This window comes from Aotus nancymaae, unplaced genomic scaffold, assembly GCF_030222135.1.
Source record: "Aotus nancymaae isolate 86718 unplaced genomic scaffold, 86718_ANA_hifiasm-v0.15.2.pri h1tg000057l, whole genome shotgun sequence".
Taxonomy (NCBI): Eukaryota; Metazoa; Chordata; class Mammalia; order Primates; family Aotidae; genus Aotus; species Aotus nancymaae.
Genome location: NW_026988471.1, coordinates 41,140,002 through 41,164,523, shown reverse-complemented (window position 1 = coordinate 41,164,523; position 24,522 = coordinate 41,140,002). Strand labels below are relative to the sequence as shown.

Genomic DNA, 24,522 nt, shown 5'->3' with positions numbered 1-24,522 from the left:
CCACTGCCATGCCCGGCTAATTTTTTTTTTTTTTTTGTATTCTTAGTAGAGACAGGATTTCACCATGTTGGACAGGCTGGTCTCGAACTCATAACCTTAGGTGATCTGCCTGTCTCGGCCTCCCAAAGTGCTGGGATTATAGGCGTGAGCCACTGCACCTGGCCTCAGGTAGCTTTTTCTACAGACAAAAAATTCTGCTACCTCAAAAGAAAATGATCTATTGACATTAGCCTCCTTAAGACCCAGGTGTATGGTTCTTCATCTTCTTTTCCACTTGATCACCAATTTCCACAGCTGTCTGGGCACTGATGTCATTAACTACCCAGAGTGGTCGCTCATTTCTCACAGCAATGTGTGGAGGTGATGTGTGTTTGTTCGTATTCATTTGTTCATTCATTCATTCTTTTCTCCAAAAGCCCTAGGAAGAAGAACCACTGTAGTGTTAACTGTGATGGGCAGAATGGCCCTTGAGTCACCCTGCCTGTGGCCTAACACTTGGACACTGTCACGTAAGAGGCTCCTCACATTTACTCCGGGGATGTAAAGAACATTCTAAATTACTTGGTAGTTTGGGGGTGTGAGTACATGGAAGCATTTTAAAAATTCTAATTTGTATGTTTTTGGGGGACTTTGTGTTCTTTTCTTGTTTCTTATTTTTTTGAGATGGAGTTTCATTCTTGTTGCCCAGGCTGGAGTGCAGTGGCACGATCTGAGCTCACTGCAACCTCTGCCTCCTGGGTTCAAGCAGTTCTCCTGCCTCAGCCTCCCCAGTAGCTGGGATTACAGACACATGCCACGATGCCCGGCTAATTTTTGTATTTGTAGTAGAGACAGGGTTTCACCATGTTTATCAGGCTGGTCTTGAACTCCTGATATGAGGTGATCCACCCACCTTGGCCTCCCAAAGTGCTGGGATTACAGCTGTGAACTGCTGCGCCCAGCCGACTTTGTATTATTTCTTTGCGTGTATGTGGGCTTACAGAACTCATGGATGCTCATTGTGAAATATTTCAACACTGCAGATGTATGTGAGGTAGAGAGTGGGAATCCTCAGTGATGAGAAACCACCACCCATCCTCAAAACTGGAGGCCACTGTGAATCCTTTCATTCTATGTAGAAGACAACACTGTGTGTACTGTAATTTTATAGATGATGTCAATGTAAAATAGCATGAATCTTGTTCTGGATCTCAACTTTTTCTATGCATAATTAAGTGTATTTAAAATGATTTAAAATAAATTGTGAGTCATACCTCAGCCTTTCTTAACCAGTGAGATGAAATGTGATGTGTCAAAATTGAGTTAAATCCATATTCTTTGTGGATGTGCTTTTGACTTGCACATAAGGAAAAGCAGGCAGGCAAAAGTGAGGCAGTTTCACACACTGTATTGACATTCAACAACGAGAAGGTCAGAGTAGGGAGTTGATGTCAATATGTTCATCCCATACTGCAATAAAGCTGTCCCGGCAACTGCAATCCCAGCTGCCGTTTCCCCTCCTTTGGGTGAGAAATGAGCCATTCAGACCCTCAGCTCTTTAGCTACAAAAACACCCTGCTTTAAGAAAGGTTTGGTTTTCAATATCAATATGATCTAGGTTTCAGGTTTGGAAGTTAAAATTTCCACACCAGATAGGGCTTTATTTGACAAAAACAGTAAGAGATGACAGCTGAAATTTCTGCCACATGAAAATTGCCGAATAATTGCATGGCAGGTGTCGTCATTCTGAATATCATAAAGTGAGTTTAGCTCTCCATTTTGCTTTCCAGTATTTTACTGGGGATGCTTTTCTTGGGGTTATTACTAGCAGTTTTAAATGTTGGGAAAATGTAAAAAGAGAGAGTAGACATAAACGACAATAGAAAAGGTAACACTCACTATAGCACTGCACTATGTATGTTTCATTTTCCCTCAGGAAACTACCCTAGAATAGGCAAAATCCTTCAGAAACAGGAGCCCACAATGACCTCAACTCCTATAGACCTACATGTTTTAACTCTGCCAGACCCACTAAGTGCCAATTTTTAAAAAGTCAGTTTGGAAAAAAAAATGAGAGAATTTAAAAAAATTAACGATTTCACAGGTGGTTTCTATCTCTACTCAGTATTACCCAATTTAAATTTTATATTGGTTTCAGATCCATCCCCCAAGCACTTTCACAGAGTGGCCTGCCAGAGGCCATTAGCACACACCCCTCACAAATGGAGAAGCAGCGGCATTCAGATTCACCAGGAGCCGGAGTGGCATCTGCACTCACTCAATTCACTTGGTGGTTGGCAAGCTTCTCTGCACTCTGAGTCGTGGTCACTTCCCTTCAGAATAGAATCTGGGGAACAACCTGAAGGGATCGTGATAAAAAAAGACTGTCTTTGATGTTGGGTGGGATATGCAAATACGAATGAGAATAGGGTGCCTTAGTACTGTCAGAGTGTGCTGTGTTTTACTTGGGAAATGAGACAAAATCTTTCCATGATCAGCCATTCCATGTGACATCCCAACCCACACTCTGCTACTGACATTTTATCTCCCACTGAACAGCCCGGCTGTTGTAACATTTTCAGGATTCTTAATTTATGTCTTGCAGGATCTAAAATCAGATGGCAGGAACTTTAAGAAAATAACCAGTGTTGACAGGCACCTTATACAAGAAGCGGGTACACCTTAGTGCTGCTAAAAGTTAGAGAATATTCTTTACTTTCTTCTTCCAAAATATGTCCAGAAGTCAGTGGGATGGAGACAGTAGCTGTCCTAAATAATTTAATTTATCTTTTCAATCTAAACTCTACAAAAGGCTTTTTATTTCACTCAGTATTTGCTAGCACCTGGGACTCAAGAAGGTTTATGTCAATGAATCATTTCTTTTGAGGCAGTCAAACTTTTGTCTGTAGAAAAATCTTCCTGAATCTATTCAGTATAAAAACATGGGGTGGGCCTGACACAGTGGCTCACGCCTGTAGTCCCAGCACTTTGGGAGTCTGAATTTGGCAGATCACTTGATTCCAGGAGTTTGAGACCAACCTGGGCAACATGGTGAAATCCCGTCTCTACTAAAAATACAAAAAATTAGCCAGGCCTCGTGATGTGCATCTGTGGTTCCAGCTACCTGAGAGACTGAGGTAGGAGAATCACCTGAGCCTGGGAAGTCAAGGATGCAGTGAGCTGAGATCGTACAACTGCATTCCAGCCTGGGTGACAGAATGAGACCCTGTTTCAAAAGTTTAAAAAAAAAAAAAAAAAGGAAATCACTAGTCTCAAACCACTTATCCTTGGAGAAATATGGACATAAACCCAAATCACATGTTCTTTCCATTATATCACAATGCTGCTTTGTAAAGTGGCAACTTTGGGCTGGCTTCTATGAATCTGCTGAAACCTTTGCATCATACTGGCAGTGCTGAATACTTGGGGCTCTTGAACTTAGGCCTGCAACCAGGATGCTGGTGTACAGCCTTGCCCTGGAGTGCTCGGCCTTGATCCTCCTCATTTTCGAATGTCTTCATATCTATTTATCTATAACATAGTGCTTAACAGTAGGAAATCTTGAGCCAGATGCCTAGCTCTGCCACTTATCCCTGACCTGAGCAAGTTACTTAGCTTCTCCGGGCATCATCTTCCTGCATTATAAAATGGAGATTACCTATAGGATTGTTGTGAAGATTAAATGAGTTTAGGAAAGCGCTATATAAAGGTTAGTTATCCATCAATTTGCAACATGTTTTCATAAATGCGTCTAGAATATGTTTGTGTAAACCTATGGTTAGATGATGAAGCTAAGAAAAGCCTTGGTCCATCCCTGGAGAGTAAGAAACTAGTATACTCCTTTTACTACAGGGTACCTTGCACACGGCACAGGCTTAACAGACATCTTTAAATTGAACTGAAGCGAATACTAGCAGAACTGAAAGTGGTAGTTCCAGATCTTTCAGGCTCAAGGTCCAGATTTTACAAGTGTTTCTGATCACTCTCCCCCTACCTCACTCTCCCCCTACCTCATTTTATCGCAAAGAGCAGTGGCCAGGAAAAGGATAAACAACCAATGACCTTAAAACTCAGGTCAGAGTAAAAACCAGTTCTGAGAAACTGTATGACATTTACAACCTGGTACCTAAAGGTCACTCTGCATGTGTATTTCCTCTGCACAAAGCCCAGGAGGCTATTTTTATATTACTGGGGCAAAACTCCTAACAGCCCTTGGTACTAAACAGCCCTCAGCTGGTGAGTCCCAATTTTTGTATTTGCTTCAACTCCCAGGTTGCCAGGGGAAGCGTGGCCAACAGGTCTATACTCCTGGGCAGACTGAGTAATAGCAGGATACTTCAAGAGGTGCTCTGGGTCAGAAGGAAGTAAGTGAGACTACGACCAAGTAAAGTTTGGTAAAGGAAGAGACGCCTTCACCCCAATGACCAGGCGGTGGCTCCGCAGCACACACTCTCTCCGCAGGTGGAGGTCCCACCCGGCCTTGACGTAGCCCCGCCTCCACCCAGGCCACACCCACAAATCCCGCCCTCTCCCTCCCAGGCCCCGCCTAGAGCCGCCCCTCTTAGAGTCGGCCCCTCCTAGAGCCGGCCCCTCCTAGAGCCGGCCCCTTCCAGAGCCTGCCTCACCTGACTCCGACGCGGCGGAGCTTAGTCCGCCGGGTTTAGTCCGCGAAGCGCTTGCGCATTTCTTGAGTTGTCGTGGCACTGCCCAAATCTAATTGGGGAGAAAGAAGGAACTTCATATTTCCTACAGACTCTGCCACAGCGCCTTTTCGTGCTCTCTTAGAGCTGGTTTTGCCTTTCGTGGTCTTGAGAACGCTGGCTTTTGGTTCCCCAATGTTGGTTAAGTGGGCAGGTTTTAAGTTAGGCGATTTTCGGGCAGCCCTAGTCCCGGCGCTGGGTCTTTGCGCTGAGTCTTAGGACCACAGCCGGGGAGGTGGGGTCCTTCTCTGGGGCGGTCGCGCAGGCAGCGGATGCGGGAAGCCGGGTCCTGGGCGTCATGTACTACAAATTTAGTGGCTTTACGCAGAAGTTGGCGGGAGCATGGGCTTCGGAGGCCTATAGCCCACAGGTACGAGTGGCTCCGCGGCAGCTCGGACAGGAGAAATGGCGGTGCAAGCCTCGGCGACAGGCAGTCGCGGCGTTGGAGCCGGGGGAGGTTTTTGCCCACGGTTGAGTTTGTCTCATTTCTCCTTGCACCTCCCGGGGTCTCTCCACACCAGCGTACGGTGGTCACTGAAGCTCCTCTTTGTGTACCTGCTCACCTGGCGGGGCTGGCCTGGCGTGGAAGTTCGGTCTGGCCCACGGCAGGGGTCAAGGTGACCCCCGGGGTCTTGCCGCTTCTAAAAGGGATGGGTTGGTGGAGTCCCCAGTGTGTGACCCGAGGTTAGGTCTTCTCCCTCTCTTTGAAGACATCTGGCCTTCGGCCTCCCAGTGGCCCCTTTGTCAGCCTGGGGCAACATAGTGAGACTCCGTTTCTAAAAACACTAACAATAATTCTAGGATAAGAAGGACAATTTTTTTTTCGGGGGGCGGGGTGAGAACTGGAAGGAAGAGTTGAGGGTTTATAAATGTTGAGCTTGTGATATGTCATAGTAGCAGATGGAGTTTAACAAACTTGGGTGCTTTTATCCCATAGGCAGTAGTAGAATCCGTTGGGTAGACTACCCAGGAAGTTTATAGGGAAGAAAAGCTGGATCATAGTTACAGTATAGAAACATGAAGGGAGAGTGGAGAAGGAAAATGTGTTTGAAGAATATACAAGTGAGAAGGGAAACCAGTGTGTGTCACTGAAACCAAATTGGTAATGACTTGTAAGGAAGGAATAGTCAGCAGTGTTACACTTATTTCTTTTACAGATTATGTGGGAAAATGGCCACTTCTATCATCTGCTTCTATGAAGTGTATTCTTCAGTGTATGGATCTTAAATATTACCGTTTGATGCGTTTCGACAAACCTATGCACTGTATAACCACACCTCCCTCAATATACAGAATGTTATATCATCCTAGGAAGTTGCCTTGTACACGCTTGTCAATCCCAGCCCCCTTCCTATTCTGACTTTTATCATCATAAATAGTTTTGCCCCTTTTTGAACTTCATATAAATGGAACCAGCTCTCGCCCAGGCTGTAGTGCAATGGCAGAATCATAGAGTTTACTGTAGTCTTCCACTCCTGGGCTCAAGCAATTGTTCCGCTTTGACCTCTGAAAATGATGGGATTACAGATGTGAGCCACTGTGTCTGGCTGCTAGCCTATTAAGAACGTATTTTTGAGGTTCATCCGTGTTGTACGTCGCAGTAGTTAATTCCTTTTGTCCTCTTATTCTTCTGTAGGATTTCATTTTATAAATATATCACAGTTTATTTTGTTGGTGCTAGTAGATGTTATTTTTTTAAGTATTTTTTGAGACAGGCTCTTGCTGTGTTGCACAGTCTGGTCTCGAACTCCTGGGCTCAAGCAGTCCTCCCACCTCAGCCTCCTGAGTGGCTGGGATTACAGATGTGTACCATCACACCTGGTTTATGTTCTTTTAATATATCTTTAGCATAATCTAGGTTTTGTTACTTAGAAAAAAGTAAATTTTTCTACCAAAAATGCATATTGGAATAAAACTGGCACTCAGAGCAGAGATTGCCTTGAGGTGAGTTTTATATAGATAGGGCTTTCAGATTTCTGGTACCGCTCCTTTTGAATTGCGTTTCTCTTGAGAATTTGAACTTCTTAGTTACTTAAAGATTTCTTAAACTATGTTGAAAAGAAGTAATATTGTGTAGGCTTTATGTGAATTGTAAATTTCAGAGTGATTGTGACAGGTGCCCTCCCAGCTAGGTGCTCTGTCTTTGGTAATTAAGAGTACTTCAGCTTTTTCCTTTCCTGGAAATATAATGAAGATGTTTGTAACTTTTAGTACTAAGTAAAGTGAATAACATGCATTAAATAACATAATATGGAAAAGGTAGTTCTATAACAATAGCACAGGTAGAGATTTATGAGTCACCTTGACAGCAAGTAGTTGCTGGGATGGTATTTTCCAGTGGTTGATTGAAAAGCGTCTTATTTATAATTCTCTGAACTTCGTCAAAAATAGAAGCCAGTAAGCACACAAACATGTTTAACATCTTTAGTTACTAGGGAAAAGCAAATCACAACCACAATGAGATACCATTTAATATCCACCAGAATGCCTAGAATAAAAAAGAGAGACGATAAGAGTATTGGTGAGGATGTAGAGAAACAAAACTTATCGTCTGTCAGAAAGACTCAACTACTAAACATGGTTAAGGTTGAATGGCTGTTAATAAATCTTGGAGGTGGGGCTTATTAAGCAGCTAAGAGATTCAGTATTAAAAAGTAAAGTATATGATTTTTCTTGATCTGTGATCCACTTATTTTTTATTTTATTTTGAGACAGGGTCTCTGTCGCTCAGGCTGGAGTGCAGTGGCATGATCACAGCCCCGTCGACCACCTGGGCTCAAGTCATCCTCCCACCTCAGCTTCCTAAGTAGCTGGGACCACAGGTGTGCACCACTGCACCTGGCTAATTTTTTGATATTTTGTAGAAACAAGGTCTCACTCTATTGCTCAGGCTGATCTCGAACTCCTAAGTCAAGTGATCCTCCCACTTCAGCATCTCAAAGTGTTAGAACCACAGGTGGGAGCCATCATGCCCCGCCTCTCCACTTAAGTTAAGGACAGCTTTCAGTTGTTTTCTTAGTGCTTTGGGAATTGTGGAGGTTCTGCTGTCAAGGGCCAATTTATCAGACTTTGTTTCTGAGATTTTCAAACCTACATTGTGGTAAAGCTGTAGCCTTCTTTAGTTTATGTGAACGTTCTGCGTTTATTTATTGAATGCGCTTTCTCTGCCAGTTGCTTTTCTAAGTCTTGGAATATAGGAGCAGTGAACAAGACATGCCAAAATCCTATGCTCATGAAACTTCCATTGTAGTAGTGGGAGACACAATAAACAAAGTAAAACGTAGTATGTTAGGTGGTGATAAGTACTGCGGAGAAAAATTAAGAGGGTAAGTTGTTAGTAGGGTAAGGGGGAGGACATGCAGTTTTTAAAAGTGTGGTCAGAAAGATCTCACTGAGAAGGTGACTTATGGAGATGGGTAAAGATCTGAAGAAGGTGAGGGTATAAGCCATGTGGATGCCTGAAGAAGAGCATTCTAGGCAGAAGGAACATGGCTGTTCCTGGGAGGTTTTAGGAGCTAGTTCAGTGAGCTGAGGAGGAGGAGGAGGAGGGGAATGAGAAGTGGAGCTAGGCTGGGGCACAGTGGCTCATGCCTATAATCACAGCTCTTTGGGAAACTAAGGCTGGAGGATCTGTTTGAGCTAAGGAGTTTGAGACCAACCAATGCACGCCATCTCTACGAAAAGTTTTTTAAAACAATTAGCTGGATGTGGTGCACACCTCTCAGCTACTCAGGAGGCTGAGGTGGGAGAATTCCTTGAGCCCGGGAAGTCAAGGCTACAGTGAACAGTGATTGTACCACTGAACTCCAGCCTGGGTGACAGAGCAAGACTCTGTCTCAAAAAATAAAATGAAAAAATAAGAGGGGCTAGGAAGGGGATGCATTTTGTAGAACTCTGAAAGTCATTGTAAGATCTTCGGGTGTCGCTCAATGAGATAGGCCTTTCAGAGGGTTTGAGCTGTCTAGTGACATCCTGTGTTTTAATGAGATCATTGGTTGCTGTATTAAGAGTAGATTTCATGGCAACCAATGAGACCAGTTAGAAGGCTGTTGTAGAAATCCAGGGGCTTAGACTTGAGTGTGAATTGGTGGAGGTAGGTGAGAAGTAGTCAGATTCTGAATATATTTTGAAGGTAGAGCCAAAAGGATTTGCAGTGTATGAGGGAGAGGTGTCAAGAATATTTTCAAGGTTTTGGCTGGGTGTGGTGGTTCATGCCTATAATCCCAGCACTTTGGGAGGCCAAGGTAGGTGGATCACCGGAGGTCAGGAGTTCAAGACCAGCCTGGCCAACATGGTGAAACCCTGTCTCTACTAAAAATATAAAAATTAGCACTTCCCTCTAAATTAGTGACTCGGGAGGCTGAGGCAGGAGAATCGTAGGAGAATCGCTTGAACCTGGTAGGTGAAGGTTTCAGTGAGCCGAGATTGCGCCACTGCACTCCAGCCTGGGTAATAGAGTGAGACTCAGTCTCAAAAGAAAAAAAAAATATTTTCAAGGTTTTGGCCTGAGTGCCTGAAAAGATGGCACTGTTGTGATGAGGAGGGACATGTTTGAGGCTCACAGTCCTTGCAGTCTTGGAGTAGGCAGAGGTGGAAGAGATTTACACAGCATCCTCTCCTGTAGATAAAGCTTCCTGGTCATTTCCACACTTGAGAAGCCTACTGCTAGTGATCCAGCTGCCTTGAAATGTTAGGAATGTTGATTACCTTTTCCTATGGGACCAAAACTGCAGAGTTGTTGATAGTATGGTGTAATAAAAATGTTAAGGTTGAATCCCATCTTTCTTAAGGGATCTCTGAGCATTGTTTTAATCACCTGTAACATGGACTGATAATACCTCGTTTACAGGGTTGTTCCGAAGATTAAATTCAACAGAGTGAGACCCTGCCTCAAAAAAAAGAAGAGTAAATTTGATAGTTACAAAGACTGTGGAAGCCTGAAAAACTTATAAACAAAAACAGGATGAGGTTGGGCCTGGTGGCTCACATCTGTAATCCCAGCACTTTGAAGGCTGAGGTGGGAGGATTGCTGGAGCCCAAGAGTTCAAGACCAGCCTGGGCCACATATCCAGACCTGCTACAAAAAATTAAAAATTTAGCCAGGTGTGGTGACATTTTCCTATAGTCCCAGTTACTCAAGGGGCTGAGGTGGGAGGTGGAGATACTCGGGGGGCTTGAGCCTGGGAGGTGGAGGCTGCAGTAAACCAGGATCACCCTACTGCACTCCACCTTGGGCGACAAAGCAAGAGCCTGGCTCAAGGGAAAAAAAAAAAAAGCATAATGGGCCAGGTGTGGTGGCTCACATCTGTTATTCCAGCACTTTGGGAGGCCAAGGTGGGTGGATCACCTTAGGGTAGGAGTTCGAGACCACGCTGGCCAGTATGGCAAATTCCCGTCTCTATGAAAAATTCAAAAATTAGCTGGATGTGGTGGTGCGCACCTATAGTCCCAGCTACTCAGGAGACTGAGACAGGAGAATGACTTGAACCCGGGAGGCAGAGGTTGCAGTGAGCTGAGAGTGTGCCGCTCTACTCCAGCCAGGGCAACAGAGCAAGACTCTGTCTCCAAAAAAAAAAAGTAGGATTTTACACTGTGACTATAAAGTTATTAAACCTGAATAAACATTGGAGGAAAATGTACAATTTATAACAATTGATGGTATAAGATAATGATATTATAGGTAACTTCAATTCTATAAACTTTTGCAATATAAAGGGAAATATGGAATTAATTTAAAAGTTAAGATGGTTCATTTGCCTGTTTTCAGATGATATTGTTCAAAAACTTTGCTGTAGTTTTGAATCACTGAATGGTTGGACAAAACAAATAGAATCCCTTCAAAAAATGCTCTCGTATTAGTCCTGTCAAAACATAAGATTACTTTCAAACCATTTTTGGAGATCCTTGGTAGAAAGGATTTTACATTTTTGCATTCAAGAAGAAATGATCATTTCAAGGAGAAAATGTGGTGTGCTCACAGAATGATATAAAGGAGTATCTGACATTCTTCATCCAGTTCAAACCACGATCCTTGTTAGCCTTTTTTATCTAGGTAGAACCTCTGTTTCCCTCGCTGACGCCTCTGAGTCTCTGTTTTGAGTGTGTTATATTTCTTTTTTTTTTTTTTTTTTTTTTTTTTTTTTGAGACAGAGTTTCGCTCTTGTTACCCAGGCTGGAGTGCAATGGCGCGATCTCGGCTCACCGCAACCTCCGCCTCCTGGGTTCAGGCAATTCTCCTGCCTCAGCCTCCTGAGTAGCTGGGATTACAGGCACGCGCCACCGTGCCCAGCTAATTTTTTGTATTTTTAGTAGAGACGGGGTTTCACCGTGTTGACCAGGATGGTCTCAATCTCTTGACCTCGTGATCCACCCGCCTCGGCCTCCCAAAGTGCTGGGATTACAGGCTTGAGCCACCGCGCCCGGCCGAGTGTGTTATATTTCTAAATATAGGCCAACATCTTACTCACCAAACTTTCTCTTTAAATGGGTTGTTGTTTTCAAGCAATAGTTGATGGGAGGGTGGGGCGTTAATTGTGGAATACTTAAAAGCCAGGGCTTTGGACTTGAGAGAGGCTTGAGTTTGAAAACTTGACTTGCTTTTTGCTATTTGATCTAAGTCAAGTTATTCTCTCTCCAGGGGTTTACTCTGCAAAATGGGAATAGTAATATCTTCATAGGGTTGCTGTCAGAATTAAGTGAGGTAATGCATGTGAAATGTTTTACATGATACTGACACTTTACAAGGGTTAAATAGATAATAGCTGCTGCTGATTCATAACATTAATATTCATGGTGGCCAAAATTGTGGCTATCTTATTCATTGTGTATTTCTAGTATAAAGTAAGTGATCAGTAATATTGAATGAATGAATACATGACAGAAAACAGACCATGGTTCATTCCCATTTACTGTACTGTGTCAGAAGAAATAGAAGCCAAGTTTACTTTAATGCTTTTTGTATTGACGTGTTCATCTAATGCTTGCCTGGTGGGAGTAGCATTGAGGTTTTCAATATCTAATCTTTATAATAGGCCCTGTCAATTACAGGTAAATTTAGATTTCTTGGAGACAGGAATCAGCGGACTGATGACTATATTTGGGCAAGAGGTTTCCTTCTTTGTCTGTAAAAGGAAAAGGCTGGTCTTGAATTCTGCTTTCTGACTTTAAATTTTTATTTTTCTTAGTTAAAATGTAATATAAAAGGATGATTTTTATTGGTTTATGACTATTAGCTCCTTATTTTAATTTGCAGGTTATTTTGGATAACTCAGTATATTTGTCACTGTAGGTTTACTCCTTTCAGATAAAAAAACCAGAGCTCCCCGCCACCTGATTTTTAAGCAACTGTATTGAGATATAATTTGCATAGCATGCAATTTGCCCATTTAAAGGGTACAATTCAGGGGTTTTTAGTGTATTCACAGATATATGCAACTCCCACCACAGTTAATTTTAGAGCGTTTTAATCACCTCAAAAAGAAACCTGTGTACCTTTTAACTATTACCTCCCTAGCCTCCAGGCCTCACCAGAAGCAACCATTAATCTATGCCCTGTATCTTCTGTCTCTATGGTTCCCACTTCTAGACTTTCCTATGAATGTAGTCATACAATATGGTCTTTGTGGCTGGTTTCTTTGACTCAGCATAATGTTTTAAAGGCTTATCCATGTTGTAGCATGTATCAGTACTCCCTCCTGCTCCACCTTGTTTAAATTTTTACTATATGTGTTCTCAATTTATGGTTTCTTTATGCTGAAAAGTTCATTTCAAAAAAATTTTTTGTTTTGATTTTGTTTCTGGTCCTGGAAGGCAAGTTTTGTTTGTTTTAAACCCCTAAGGCTGTTCTACATTGAATTTTTCTTTATTGTGTGTCTGGAAAAGGTTCTGAGGCCTGCTCTAGGGGCAGACAGATCCTTCATGAAAGCTAATGAAAGGTTCATAACAGATTATGAATGTTTTACTGGTTTGCTAAGAAGACAGACACACTAGGTATTTCTGGAAGCTCAGACTGGACCTTTGTTGTTGTGCCCCCGATCCCCACCCACCCCCTGTAATCATAATGATAGGGGATTCTTTACTGGGTTTGCTCTGGGAAAGTTGGAGAGAGACTGACTGTCTGTCTCGTGGTTTAGTGGCTGCCTTCACTATTTCACAGAGCCTGCTCAGACGTGCTTTCAACTTGCCATTTTCCTTTTTTTCCCTACAGGGATTGAAGTCTGTGGTTCCCACAGAAGCACCACCTATCATATTTGCCACACCAACTAAACTGACTTCCGATTCCACAGTGTATGATTATGCTGGGAAAAACAGAGTTCCAGAGCTGCAGAAGTTTTTCCAGGTGAGGGAAGATACTCTGGATAACAGAGAAGCCTGTGAAATAAATAGGCTTAAAAAATCCCTTATGAAACTAAATCTTAATCTAGTTTACTACCCACCCTCCTCCTTTTTCTTTAAGTAGTATTCTCTTGATTTTAGTTTGAGCCATAACTGAATAGAACTTTATATAGATAAATATTTTATATAGATAGATACTGATAAAAGAGGGGAGGGTGGTTACTTTCCTCATTAGTATTTAAGGGTATGAGGGTTTTGAAATGGCATGAATAGCACTTGATCATTTATTGCATAGAAGCAATAGCCTGTATAACTGAATAGCTCAATATATACATATTTGGCTTTGTGACACATGCAGTGACTTGGCAGTGAGTTTTTTCCTAATTGTTTTTTGTTTGCTTGATATTAACATTCACTAAGCTGTTGCTGAAAGTAGAGGAGGAGCTTATGGGTTTGCAGATCAACAGAGAAGCCAGAATCAGAATTTAAAATGTTATTAATCTACCTGCAAATTCTTAAGAAGTTAGTGACCTGACCCAATCTTAGGTGCCATGGGAGTGACAGTGCTTGCTACTGCTATTGCTGTAAGGTAGCTTCCCCCTCCTCAAAAGTATGTCCAGATTCAGACCCATCTTGAGGATAGAGCACTTTTGTTTTGATCAGTTTAATTTCTTTTTATCTGATAAGTAAGGTATCAATAAGTAATTGAGAGAACATTTGGGATCTCAGGGTGCAGTGGAGAGGGATTTTGGACACTGCAAAATTTGAGTTAAACAGGCCAGGTACAGTGGCTCACTTCTGCAGTTGCAACACTTTGGGAGGCCAGGGTAAGAGGATTGCTTGATCAGCCTGGGCAGCATAACGAGACCCTGTGTCTACAAAAAAATTAGCTAAGTGTGTTGTTACGTGTCTGTAATCCCAGCTACTCCAGAGGCAGAGGCAGGAGGATCACTTTAGCCCAGGATTTTGAGGCTGTAGTGAGCTATAATTGAGCCACTGCATTGCAGCCTGGGTAACAGAGTGAAACCCAGTCTCTAAAATGATGATGATGATGATTTAAGTATCTGGTGGAATTTGATTATTAAATGGGTTTAACCGTGTGATGGAAAGAAGGCAGTTCAAATACAAAATGGACTTAAATCTGTTAACTGACCTGATATACTCTGACCTTAACCACTCATGATCAGAAGCCAAACTAAATGGAGAATGTGTTTTATGCCTGCACCTCTTTTTTTCATTTTAAAGACAGAATGGAGACCATTTCTTGTGCCTGCACCTCTTTTTTTTTTTTTTTTTTAAGACAGAGTCTTACTCTGTCACCCAGGCTGGAGTCCATTGGCACACTCACGGCTCACTGAAGCCTTGAACTCTTGGGCTCAAGTGATCCTCCCACCTCAGCTTCCCTAATAGCTGGGACTACAGGCGCGTACTACTACAGCCGGCTAATTTTAGTTATTTTGTAGAGACAGAGTTTCACCATGTTGCCCAGGCTGACATTAAACTCCTGGGCTCAAGCCATCTGCCTGCCTCTGCCTCCCAAAGTGCTGGGATTATAGGTGTGAGCCACTGTGCCCAGCCTCTCCTGCACTTCTTTGTTAGCTGCTGATTACCTTTGCCTTTTAAAAAATTCACCCCCAGTCCTCCAGTTAAACAATATATGATAAATATCAGACATTTGGAATTTTTTGCATGCATTTCCCTGTGGCAGCATTTTGGAGAATTACTTTGGATTTACAAGCTTTAGCTACATTTATAGAAACATCTACTAGTGTTTCAGTTAGCATTCCATGTATTAGGGCTTTTCCCACTGTCACGTGTTGATGAATTAGTTACAGAGAAGACAAATTTGTTTTTTAAGAATAAAATTGTAAAATGCTTTTCTTCTCAACCATGCCCTTGTTAATTCTTTCTTTCAAGAAAGCTGATGGTGTGCCCATCTACCTGAAACGAGGCCTGCCTGACCAAATGCTTTACCGGACCACCATGGCGCTGACTGTGGGAGGGACCATCTACTGCCTGATTGCCCTCTACATGGCTGCGCAGCCCAAAAAATGAGTTAGGCTGCAGAGGACTGATTTGTTTTTTTTGGCATAAACCCTTTGAATTTCCTTTTTCATAGTTAATTTTTTTTTACTTGGATGGCTTAACATTTTTTAGAATGCAAGAAAAATAGGAAGATACGAAGACGATATTTTGGTTTGTTTATGAAATGCATATGGCTTGTCAGAGCTCATTCCACAGTTAAAGCCATTGTTTAAAGAAATGGTGCTGTGCTCTGTGTTTGTGATCCTGATTTCCCTGGAGGTTCTGGATGAGAGTTGCACACAGACTCATTAATGTCAGTCTGTGCCTCAGGGACTTGAGGTTGCATTTTTGAGCATGGGGTGCAGAAGCCTTTCTGGATTTGGTTGTGGCTGTGGAAAGAATACAGAAGCCAAGGCTGTATGCGTAAAATGAGGGGTTTGAGTTAGTAGTCACCTCGGGGATTTTTTCCATTTTGCAGTAAGATGTTAAAAGAAATTATTTGTAACCTGCCTCTATTCATTGGACAGTTCATTTCAAAGGGTTATTTGCCTCATCTCCTATCTTCAGTAAAATCTTATGTGTAATTGTGTGTGTTTATTCCACCATGGGAACAGAGAACACCTGCTTAGTGTTGCACTTTAGACTGGTGTCTGTTTTATTAATACAGCTTTGCCACAAATTCTCCTTTATCTTTTAAAAATGTTATAGCTTTAAATTATGACTTATTTTGACTGTGGAATAAATACATGAATGAAAAATTTTAAGTTTGAAGTTCTTTAAATGACCTTTCAGAGTAATTTCACAACACCAGCAGCATCTTAAACCTGAGTCTAATTTCTTTCTTGTTAATTAGGCACCAGATAATCTTTACAAAATGGTTCCTAGAAGTCTAGTAATAGGAGTTTAATGGCATATTGATGATTACCATATGGTTGCTTATAAAAACCTGCCTGCTGCTTAAATGTGCCTGTAACTCAGTTCATTTAGACACGAATTTCCTTTGCTGTCATGATTAGTAGACTTTACTTACCCTATATTAATTTTGAAAAAATGGTGGAATTTTATTTTATATAAAGAGAGGATCTGTATCTTACTATAGCACAGAACAGTGACCTCTTGCTCAAGATAAAATGTGGTGATTGAAAATACTCAGTAGTAGCCTTGCAAGAATATATATATATTTCTGTGCAAGTCTAAATTTTATTATTCTCTGGTATTTTCCCCAAGGTTTTATTTTGAAAAATTTCAGACTACAGGAAGACTAAGCATAGCACAATATACACCTGTATGTCCTTCACTTAGATCAGTAGTTATCAATATATTGGCACCTTTGCTTTTTCTTGTTCTCTCACAGAGGCACACACAATGTATATATGCACACACATTTGGTTTTTGTTGAGTCATTTAAGATTGTTATGGAATTATGATAAATCAGCCATAAATACTTTAGCAAGTATCTCCTGAGTAAGGACATGTGTTCCTTTATAACCGTAATCCAGTTGTCAGACTCAATAAAGTTAACAATACTACCATCTAATATATAGTTTATTTTCAAATTTCCCCAGGTGTTCCAATAATGAGTTCTTTATAGTTGTGTTTTTTAAAATAACATCTTTATTGTGATATAATTTACATACTGTACAGTTCACCTAAAGTATACAATTCATTGGTTTTTACTGTATTTGGAGTAGTACTGCCATAACTAGCATCAATTTTAGAACACTTACATCACCCTCATAAGAAACCTTGTGCCCATTAGCAATCACTTGCCTTCCCTCCCACCACCCCAACTCTCACCTCTGAGCCCAAAGCAAGCACTCATCTACTTTCAGTCTTAATTTGTCTTTCCTGGACATTTCATATAAATAGAATCATAATGTGTGATGTGTGTGACTGGCTTCTCTCAGTGTAATGTTTTCAAGGCTCATTCATGTTGTGGCATGGATTGATACTTTATTCTTTTTTATGGCTGAATAGTATTCAGTTGAATGGATATACCACATTTTGTTTTATCTACTCTTCTATGGATTGACATTTGGGTTCTTTCCACTTTGGGGCTGTTATGAATAATGCTGCTATGAGCAATAGTGAACAAGTTTTTACATGGACATATGTTTTCATTTCTCTTGGGTGTATACCTAGGAGTGGAGTTGCTGGGTCATATGATAACTCTTGTGTTTAACGTTTTGAGGAATTGCCAGAGTGTTTCCAACTCACTTGTACCATTTAGCCTTTTCACCAGCAGATGCAGTTCATTTTTGGTTTTGTTTTGGGTCCAGGATCCAGCCAAGGATCATACATTGCATTTAGTTGTTGTGACTCTTTTTATTCAGAGTAGTCAGTTCCCCGTGCCCTTCCTCATAGTGACCTATTTGAAGAGTCCAGGCAAGTTGTTTTGTAGGATATTCCTCAACTTCGATTTGTCTGATTGTCTCATTGGTGGTTTCAGGTTAAACATTTTTGTCAGGAATTCTTTATAGGTGATACAATGTCCTCATGATGTCACATGGCACTTGTTACCAGTTTGTTCCATTACTGGTGATTTGAAGTTGTGTCTGCCAGATTTCTCCCTTGTCAAGTTGATACCCTTTCCCCTTTGCAATTAACAAGTAGCCTGAGGGGTGATATTTGAGACTAGGAATATCCTGTCCTTAGCAGGTTTGCACTCTGTGTTCATTGGTCATTCCTGACTGAATTATTACTAAGGTAGTTGTAAAGTGATTTTCTGTTGTCATTCCTCCTACATTTTTGACATTTCTGTGAAGATGAGCCTTTAAAGAAATTTGTAATTTCCTCATTTGATGTGTAATAATCATCTCTGCCGTTACTCATTTCAGTGCTCAAATGTGGCTTCTGTGTTCTGTGAGCATCTCCTATCAGTCTTCAGCACTTCCCTACTTTGTGACAGACAAGATAGCTTCCATGCTGAACTTGTGTTTTCCCTACCTCAGTTTCCTCTGTTGTCAGATATATTCTATGAATATATACATAGATGCATTTTCTTTGCCTGTTTTATTTTTGCATAAATGGTAGGTGGTATACTTTCCAAATCTCACTTGAGCTTGTTCTGTCTCTTTTTTCTGCACTGGGTTTTATTTTATGAATGTACCATAGTTTAGTCTCTTTTTGAAGGGTATTAAGTTTAAACTTTTTTGCTTTTATAAATATGACTTTAATGCATAGTCTTTAGATGTCATTTAACATAATGTTGAATATATTTATAGGATCATTTCTAGCTGTGAGATTTAGCAGGTGAAGGGGATATGCATTTCCAATTTCAGTAGTGCTATTACTAAAAAAAATGATGCTGGTTTACATTCCTATCTAGCAGTTTTGAAAGTGCCCAGTTCTTTTCACCTTTGTCTACATAAAATATTACCCCTTTCTGGCGGTGACGACTTACCCACAAGAACATGCCTCTCGCAAAGGATCTCCTTCATCCGTCTCCAGAAGAGGAGAAAAGGGAACACAAGAAGAAACGCCTGGTGCAGAGCCCCAATCCCTACCTCATGGATGTGAAGTGCCCAGGATGCTTAAAATCACCATGGTCTTTAGCCATACACTAATGGTAGTTTTGCATGTTGGCTGCCCCACTGTCCTCTGCCAGCCTACAGGAGGAAAAGCAAGGCTTACAGAAGGATGTTCCTTCAGGAGGAAGCAGCACTAAAAGTACTCTGAATCAAGGTGAGTGGGAAAACATCTCTAAACACATTTTGGATAAAGGGAAAAAAAATTACCAGACTTTTTGATCTTTGCCAGTCCTCTAAGTGGTAACATTTCTTTGTGGTTTAAATTGCCTTAGTAGGCCCAGCGCCATGGCTCACACCTATATCCAGTACATTGGTAGGCTGAGGCGGGCAGAACACTTCAGCTCAGGAGTTCAAGACCAGCCTGGGCAACATGGTGAAACCCTGTCCCTATAAAAATACCAAAAGGGTTGAGGCAAGAGAATTGCTTGAGCCCGGGAGGTCAAGGCTGCAGTGAGCTGAGATTGCGCCACTGCATTTCAGCCTGGGCGACAGAGCAAGAGCCAGTCTCTAAAGAATTAAAAAAAAAAAAATACTCTGGAGATAAATAGGCAAAGTACATGAGTAGATAGCTCATTAAAAAAGGAAATAAAATTTACCTTTAAAACCAGTTTTTTAAAAAAAGATATTCAACATCAGTAATTATTATGAAAAGGTAATTTCATTTTTTTTTTTTTAGACGGTCTCATTCTGTCGCCCAGACTGGAGTGCAGTGACTCCATATTGGCTCACTGTAGTCTTGACCTCCTGGGCTCAAGTGATTCACCTCAGCCTCCTTAAGTAGTGGTACTATTGGTGCTGCTGCAACAGGCTTTTTTTTTTTTTTTTTTTTTTTTTTTTTAAAGTAGATACAAGGTCTTGCTGTGTTGCCCAGGCTGGTCTTGAACTCCTGGCCTCAAGCAATCCTCCTGCCCTAGCTTCCCAAAGTGTTGGGATCACAGATGTGAGCCACTTTCCTGGCCCAGAGTACTTGTTGATAATGCTAAATATATTGGTCTGTTAGGCTGACTTCCTCAGGAATAGTCTCTAGTGACTCCTGTCTGAGCCAGACCTCTTCTGTTTACAAGTTCCAGAAATCCATTAAAACTAGTTGATACAGAAAGGGGGATTTTTCAGAACCTAAGCAAAGCTGGGCCTCACAAGGACTGCCTTTGGGTCCAAGGCAGCTGTCCTTTCTGTCACTCTCTTGATTATGCAGCTGTTTAATTCTGTTTCTGCAGACCAGCTTTCTCTGCTTCTCCTTGCATTTTGAAGGAAATCGTTGTCCAGCTACTGGCAACCTGCTCTAAATTCCAGGAGAGAGAACGTTATTGGCCCATTTGGGTGAGGTATCCCCCACTGGGCCAGTCAGCTGTTTGGTGCCAGGCTGTCGGGGCAGATGCAGGGAAGAAGCCCAGGCTGTCCTATTCTTGGATCTTAACTGACCGTGCAGAACCTTTCACTTTATTTCAGAGTTAGGATTATGCCTTCTGAGCACATTACTTTGAACCCTTGCCAGGTTGGTTGGTTTACTCAGAGGAAGACCCACCTCCCTCTCACTGGTTCGCCTTTTCTTAGTGCTCTCTGGATGAGATGCTGTTAATACAAGAACATTCCCTCTACTCACCTCCTCCAGGTCATGCAGTTAGGCCAGGATGCTAAGTGCAGTCCTCCTCTTTACCACAGTGCTCCAGATTGACATGATCCCAGGGCTGTGAAGACTTTATGGGGTACCCAGACGAGGATAGTTTAAGGGACTTGTTTTAAGGCAGCCTCCATTACACCTCCTAAAATTAAGCTGCTGCAGAGTACACCTGGCTTAAGGGGGTTCTGCATGATGTTCTTTCACTCTGAAAGGAAGGCAGACCCTCAGCCATTCTTGTCCCACCAAGGGATGTTGCCCTGGAGAGTGAAAACCATCCCTGGGGCAATGTGGGAATAAGCGCAAATATTGGTAACATTGAGGAAGTTGTGACTCAAACTGACAATTTTTTTTGCAATTTAGAATTTTTTTTTTTTTTTTTTTTGAGACAGAGTCTCACTCTGTCGCCAGGCTGGAGTGCAGTGGTGCGATCTCGGCTCACTGCCATCTCTGACTCCCCGGTTCAAGCAATTCTCCTACCTCAGCCTCCTGAGTAGCTGAGACAGCAGATGCATGCCACCATGCCCAGCTAATTTTTGTATTTATAGTAGAGACTTCATTATCTGCCCGCCTTGGCCTCCCGGAGTGCTGGGATTATAGGCGTGAGCCACCGCTCTGGCCAATTTAGAGATTTTTAACAAAATTGAAGGAGGAACCAATTAAGTTGTCACTTGATCATTAAAGATAATTTGTTTTGTTTGTTTGTTTTTTGAGACAGAGTTTTGCTCTTGTCACCCAGGCTGGAGTGCAGTGGTGCGTTCTCTGCTCACTGCAACCTCTGCCTCCCGGGTTCAAGCGATTCTCCTGCCTCAGCCTTCCGAGTAGCTGGGATTACCAGTGTGAGCCACCGTGCCTGGCCTAAAAATAATTTTGATAATAGATCACCACACAACTTTTAGTTATAACTCAGGAGTTCAAAGAATTGTGATTTTGCTATCACAAAACTTCATTCTCTTCTATTTATCAAAACAAAGTTTTTCAGCGCTTATATCTGTAAAAATAAAAATGGGAATGGAATTGGTGCTGAAATGATCTTATTTTAACAGTAAGCAAGATTTGTCTATGAAAACCTGAACCATTCTAAGACAGATTTTCTCACTTTGTTTTGGTCAATTATGTACTAATAGTAATTATAATAATTCAGAATAAAAATATTTCTAACACTTAGAGTTTATGGTCACAGGAAGTTTAACCAAATTTCAATATTAGAGTGTTACAGAGAATTATGTATGAGCAATAGGAGACTTTCATTCCTAAAGTTGTATTACATTAGGGTAAATTTTGGGGGATAAAGTCCTATGTATGGGAGTAGAATGGAAATACACATATAAGCAGAAGTTTCTGACTGTTTTACAAATGTGTATTTTTAACCAGATGAAAGTGGGTGTCAAGCTGCAGTGGAATTGACATTCCATTGGATACATTTATAAGTGATTTGGCAGGGCAAGGTGGCTCATGCCTGTAATCCCAGTACTTTGGGAGGCCAAGCGGGGCGGATCACGAGGTCAGGAGATCAAGACCATCCTGGCTAACAAGGTGAAACCTCGTCTCTACTAAAAATATAAAAAATTATCCGGACATGGTGGCAGGCGCCTGTAGTCCCAACTACTCAGGAGGGTGAGGCAAGAGAATCGCTTGAACTTGAGAGACAGAGGTTGCAGTAAGCTGAGATCGCGCCACTACACTCCAACCCGGGCAACACAGCGAGACTCCATCTCAAAAAAAAAAAAAAGTGATTTAATAATTTAGCCAATATTTATAACAAACAGAAACTGTACTTTTTGCAACTATTTAAATTTAAAATGAAAAATTCTAGATATTAAGCTTAGATATGCATAGATGTAAATTTTTGTTTTAGAGTACACAAGAGTAAGAACAGTTGAAAATGGCTGCTTTACACTTGTCCTTGTAAAGCAGTGCCACTTATCCCTGACTTTGCTCTTTTTGTCAGCCAGATTCCCTTTCAGGGTCTGACTAGCTTCCCTCTCTTTCCTGCCCCCTTCATCCAGTGTGACTTTGCTGTGAAGCTGTCAGGTAAGGTGAAGGAAGGTTGGCGTGGCTTTGATAACACTGGTAGCTTTTGTTTATTTATCTGCTTTTTACTTCCCTTCATGTGCGTGGCCCTGGGCAGGCTCCCCTGGTTTGTCTGATGTTGAGGTCTGTTCACCCCCACGTCTTTTTTGTGATTTTCCTCCTGGTCGAAAGCTTTGCAAACCTCTCACTTTCTGTCCCATTAATCTTTAATAGCTAGAGGTTATACCTGGGGCTATAAACATTGGTTGCTGAGAAATTCTGATACTGCCTGGTCCCAGAGATTTAATACATACATTTGACATTTTAACTCCATACCTCCTAGGTTTGGTCACTATTTAGTGCCACAGAGTGCCCATGTCAGGTTGGCTGAGAGGAGCCCTGTCCCTAGTGCTCCTCTTGTTGGGTTCGTTGACCATCATCTTTGGCTCTCCAGGGACTCCCTAATCCACAGTCTTCAAGGAGTTCCATTAATTCTTTTATTCTAGACATTTAATTAGTATGCAAAACCACACACTATTAGGTGCTAGTGCCTCAGAGGTGAATCATGCTTAAGGTCATTTTCAGGGTGTCTCAGTCTCTTAGGGTTGATAGACCATATGGCTAGCAAATGGCCTCGTTTTTGAGGAATCCTGCAGTTATCCTTCACTTGTTCTGATCTAGGAGCTCCATGTGACTGGTGGGTTAGGTGGCTTTAGAGCAGGCTGCCCTGGGTGGGGGTGGGGGTGGAGGGAAGCCTGGCTGTAGCTGCTGTTCTGGGAACCCATATCACGCCTTGGTAGCAAGTCAGGTCCTGCAGCGTGGAGGGCAGCAGCAGTTGACTCTGGCTCTCATGATGTGAACAAGAGCCGTGGGGGTGACTCAGCACCTCCTCAGGTAGAAGGGGAGTGGGATGATCACTTGCAGTCCCCTCTGTCACCAGCTACTGTCACTTGCATAAGCTGGAATCAGGCCTCCTGACCTCTGTGTGGCTCCACGGTGCCCAGGTGTGGCACTGCTGCAGGATGTGTTGGGATGGGCAGGTGGAGCCCAGGTGCTGCTTGCTCAGGGTCCTGAGGCCGCTGGAGCTGACTTCCCCTGGGGCTGCTGCAAAACGTGAATCGGGCAGGGCCTGACGAGTAGCCAGAAAGAACATTCTTTAGGTCAGATTTTTTTCCTTGAGTTCCGACACAGCCCTCCTGGGACATCCTGCCTTCTCTTGTTCTGACCTTGACCATGACATAGATTTGTCATGGTCACATGGCTGTACCTCAGGGCCAAAGCACAGGTCTCCACACTGCCTAACGTGTACTAGCCAGATTGGAATCTTTGCTGACTCCAAATACCACATTCCAAGCTAACCCAGGCTGTGGGAAATGGTGTTGCCTCCCAGTCAGCAGAGAAGGTTGTAGGAAGAAGCAGAAGCCCATGGCCTACTGTAGGGCCTTGGAAGGGCTGTAAAGTAAAACAGACAGAATTAGGGACCTGGGTTTTTCAAGGCAGAGGAGGAGAGGCTGAGGCTGTGTGGATGTACCTGGTGCCTGTGTGAAGGGCCAAGGAAGTAATGGGTACGGAAATTGGGGTGGTTTCTGAGGGCATCTTGCCAGGTAGAGAGCTCAAGTCCCTCGTCTCAGCTCTCCTAGGAAGATGGAGAGAGCAGGGAAAGGGCAGCTAGGCTAGGGTGGAAGAGGCAGGCTCTGCTGGTCCAGGGCCCCTTTTAGGGTTCCAGCTATACCAGGCTTATGCTTCAGTTGTGAGAGCGGAGCCCTGAGCTCAAGTATGGAGGCAGTGTGGTTGCTCAGCTCAGCCTGGGTCCCTCTCCTTAAGAAGGCCTGGCACCGGTTCCGGAAGTGCCTCGCCTGGGGAAGGTCAGACACTCCAGAATCAGTTCATACCTGGCAGGCTCTAAGCCCATCTTCCCCTCCCACCTGCCCCCTGCTTAGGCCACAAACCCTCCAGGTTATACAGCAGATTAATTTGAAAATTGAGTTGCAGCTGAATGAGTTGATGTCAACTTCAAAGTTCAGTGGTGTTTGATTAGAGCTGTCTAGAGACTAGACTTGCTCCCAGGAAATGATTCTGACCGAATAATTAAAGTGCATAAAGGTTAGATTTGTGTTTCTGGCCAAATCTGTGTTGCATTCAGCATCTCCAAAACATGAATTCCATTAACCTTTCATGAACCAGCATTAAATTACTTTCAATTAGTTGTCATTCTAATTAAAGTTGAGTTACACAGAGAAGCCTTTGTTTATACTTGGTCGCTGTTCCCTTTCCTCCTCTGGAACTAAGTCCTCTTGAGCAAATGGTCATTTGGAAAGCTGTT

The 24,522-nt window shown here is 42.4% G+C and overlaps 1 protein-coding gene across 1 annotated transcript; it reads left to right on the top strand.

Annotated features, from left to right (window-relative positions):
- The first annotated feature begins 4,894 nt into the window (after positions 1-4,894).
- LOC105716079 (cytochrome c oxidase subunit 7A-related protein, mitochondrial) lies at positions 4,895-15,802 on the top strand. The gene is made up of 3 exons (XM_064364029.1): positions 4,895-5,049; positions 12,886-13,017; positions 14,931-15,802. Exons 1-3 carry the CDS (start codon positions 4,978-4,980, stop codon positions 15,066-15,068), a joined length of 342 nt encoding a protein of 113 aa, XP_064220099.1. The 5' UTR covers positions 4,895-4,977; the 3' UTR covers positions 15,069-15,802.
- Positions 15,803-24,522: the final 8,720 nt, after the last annotated feature.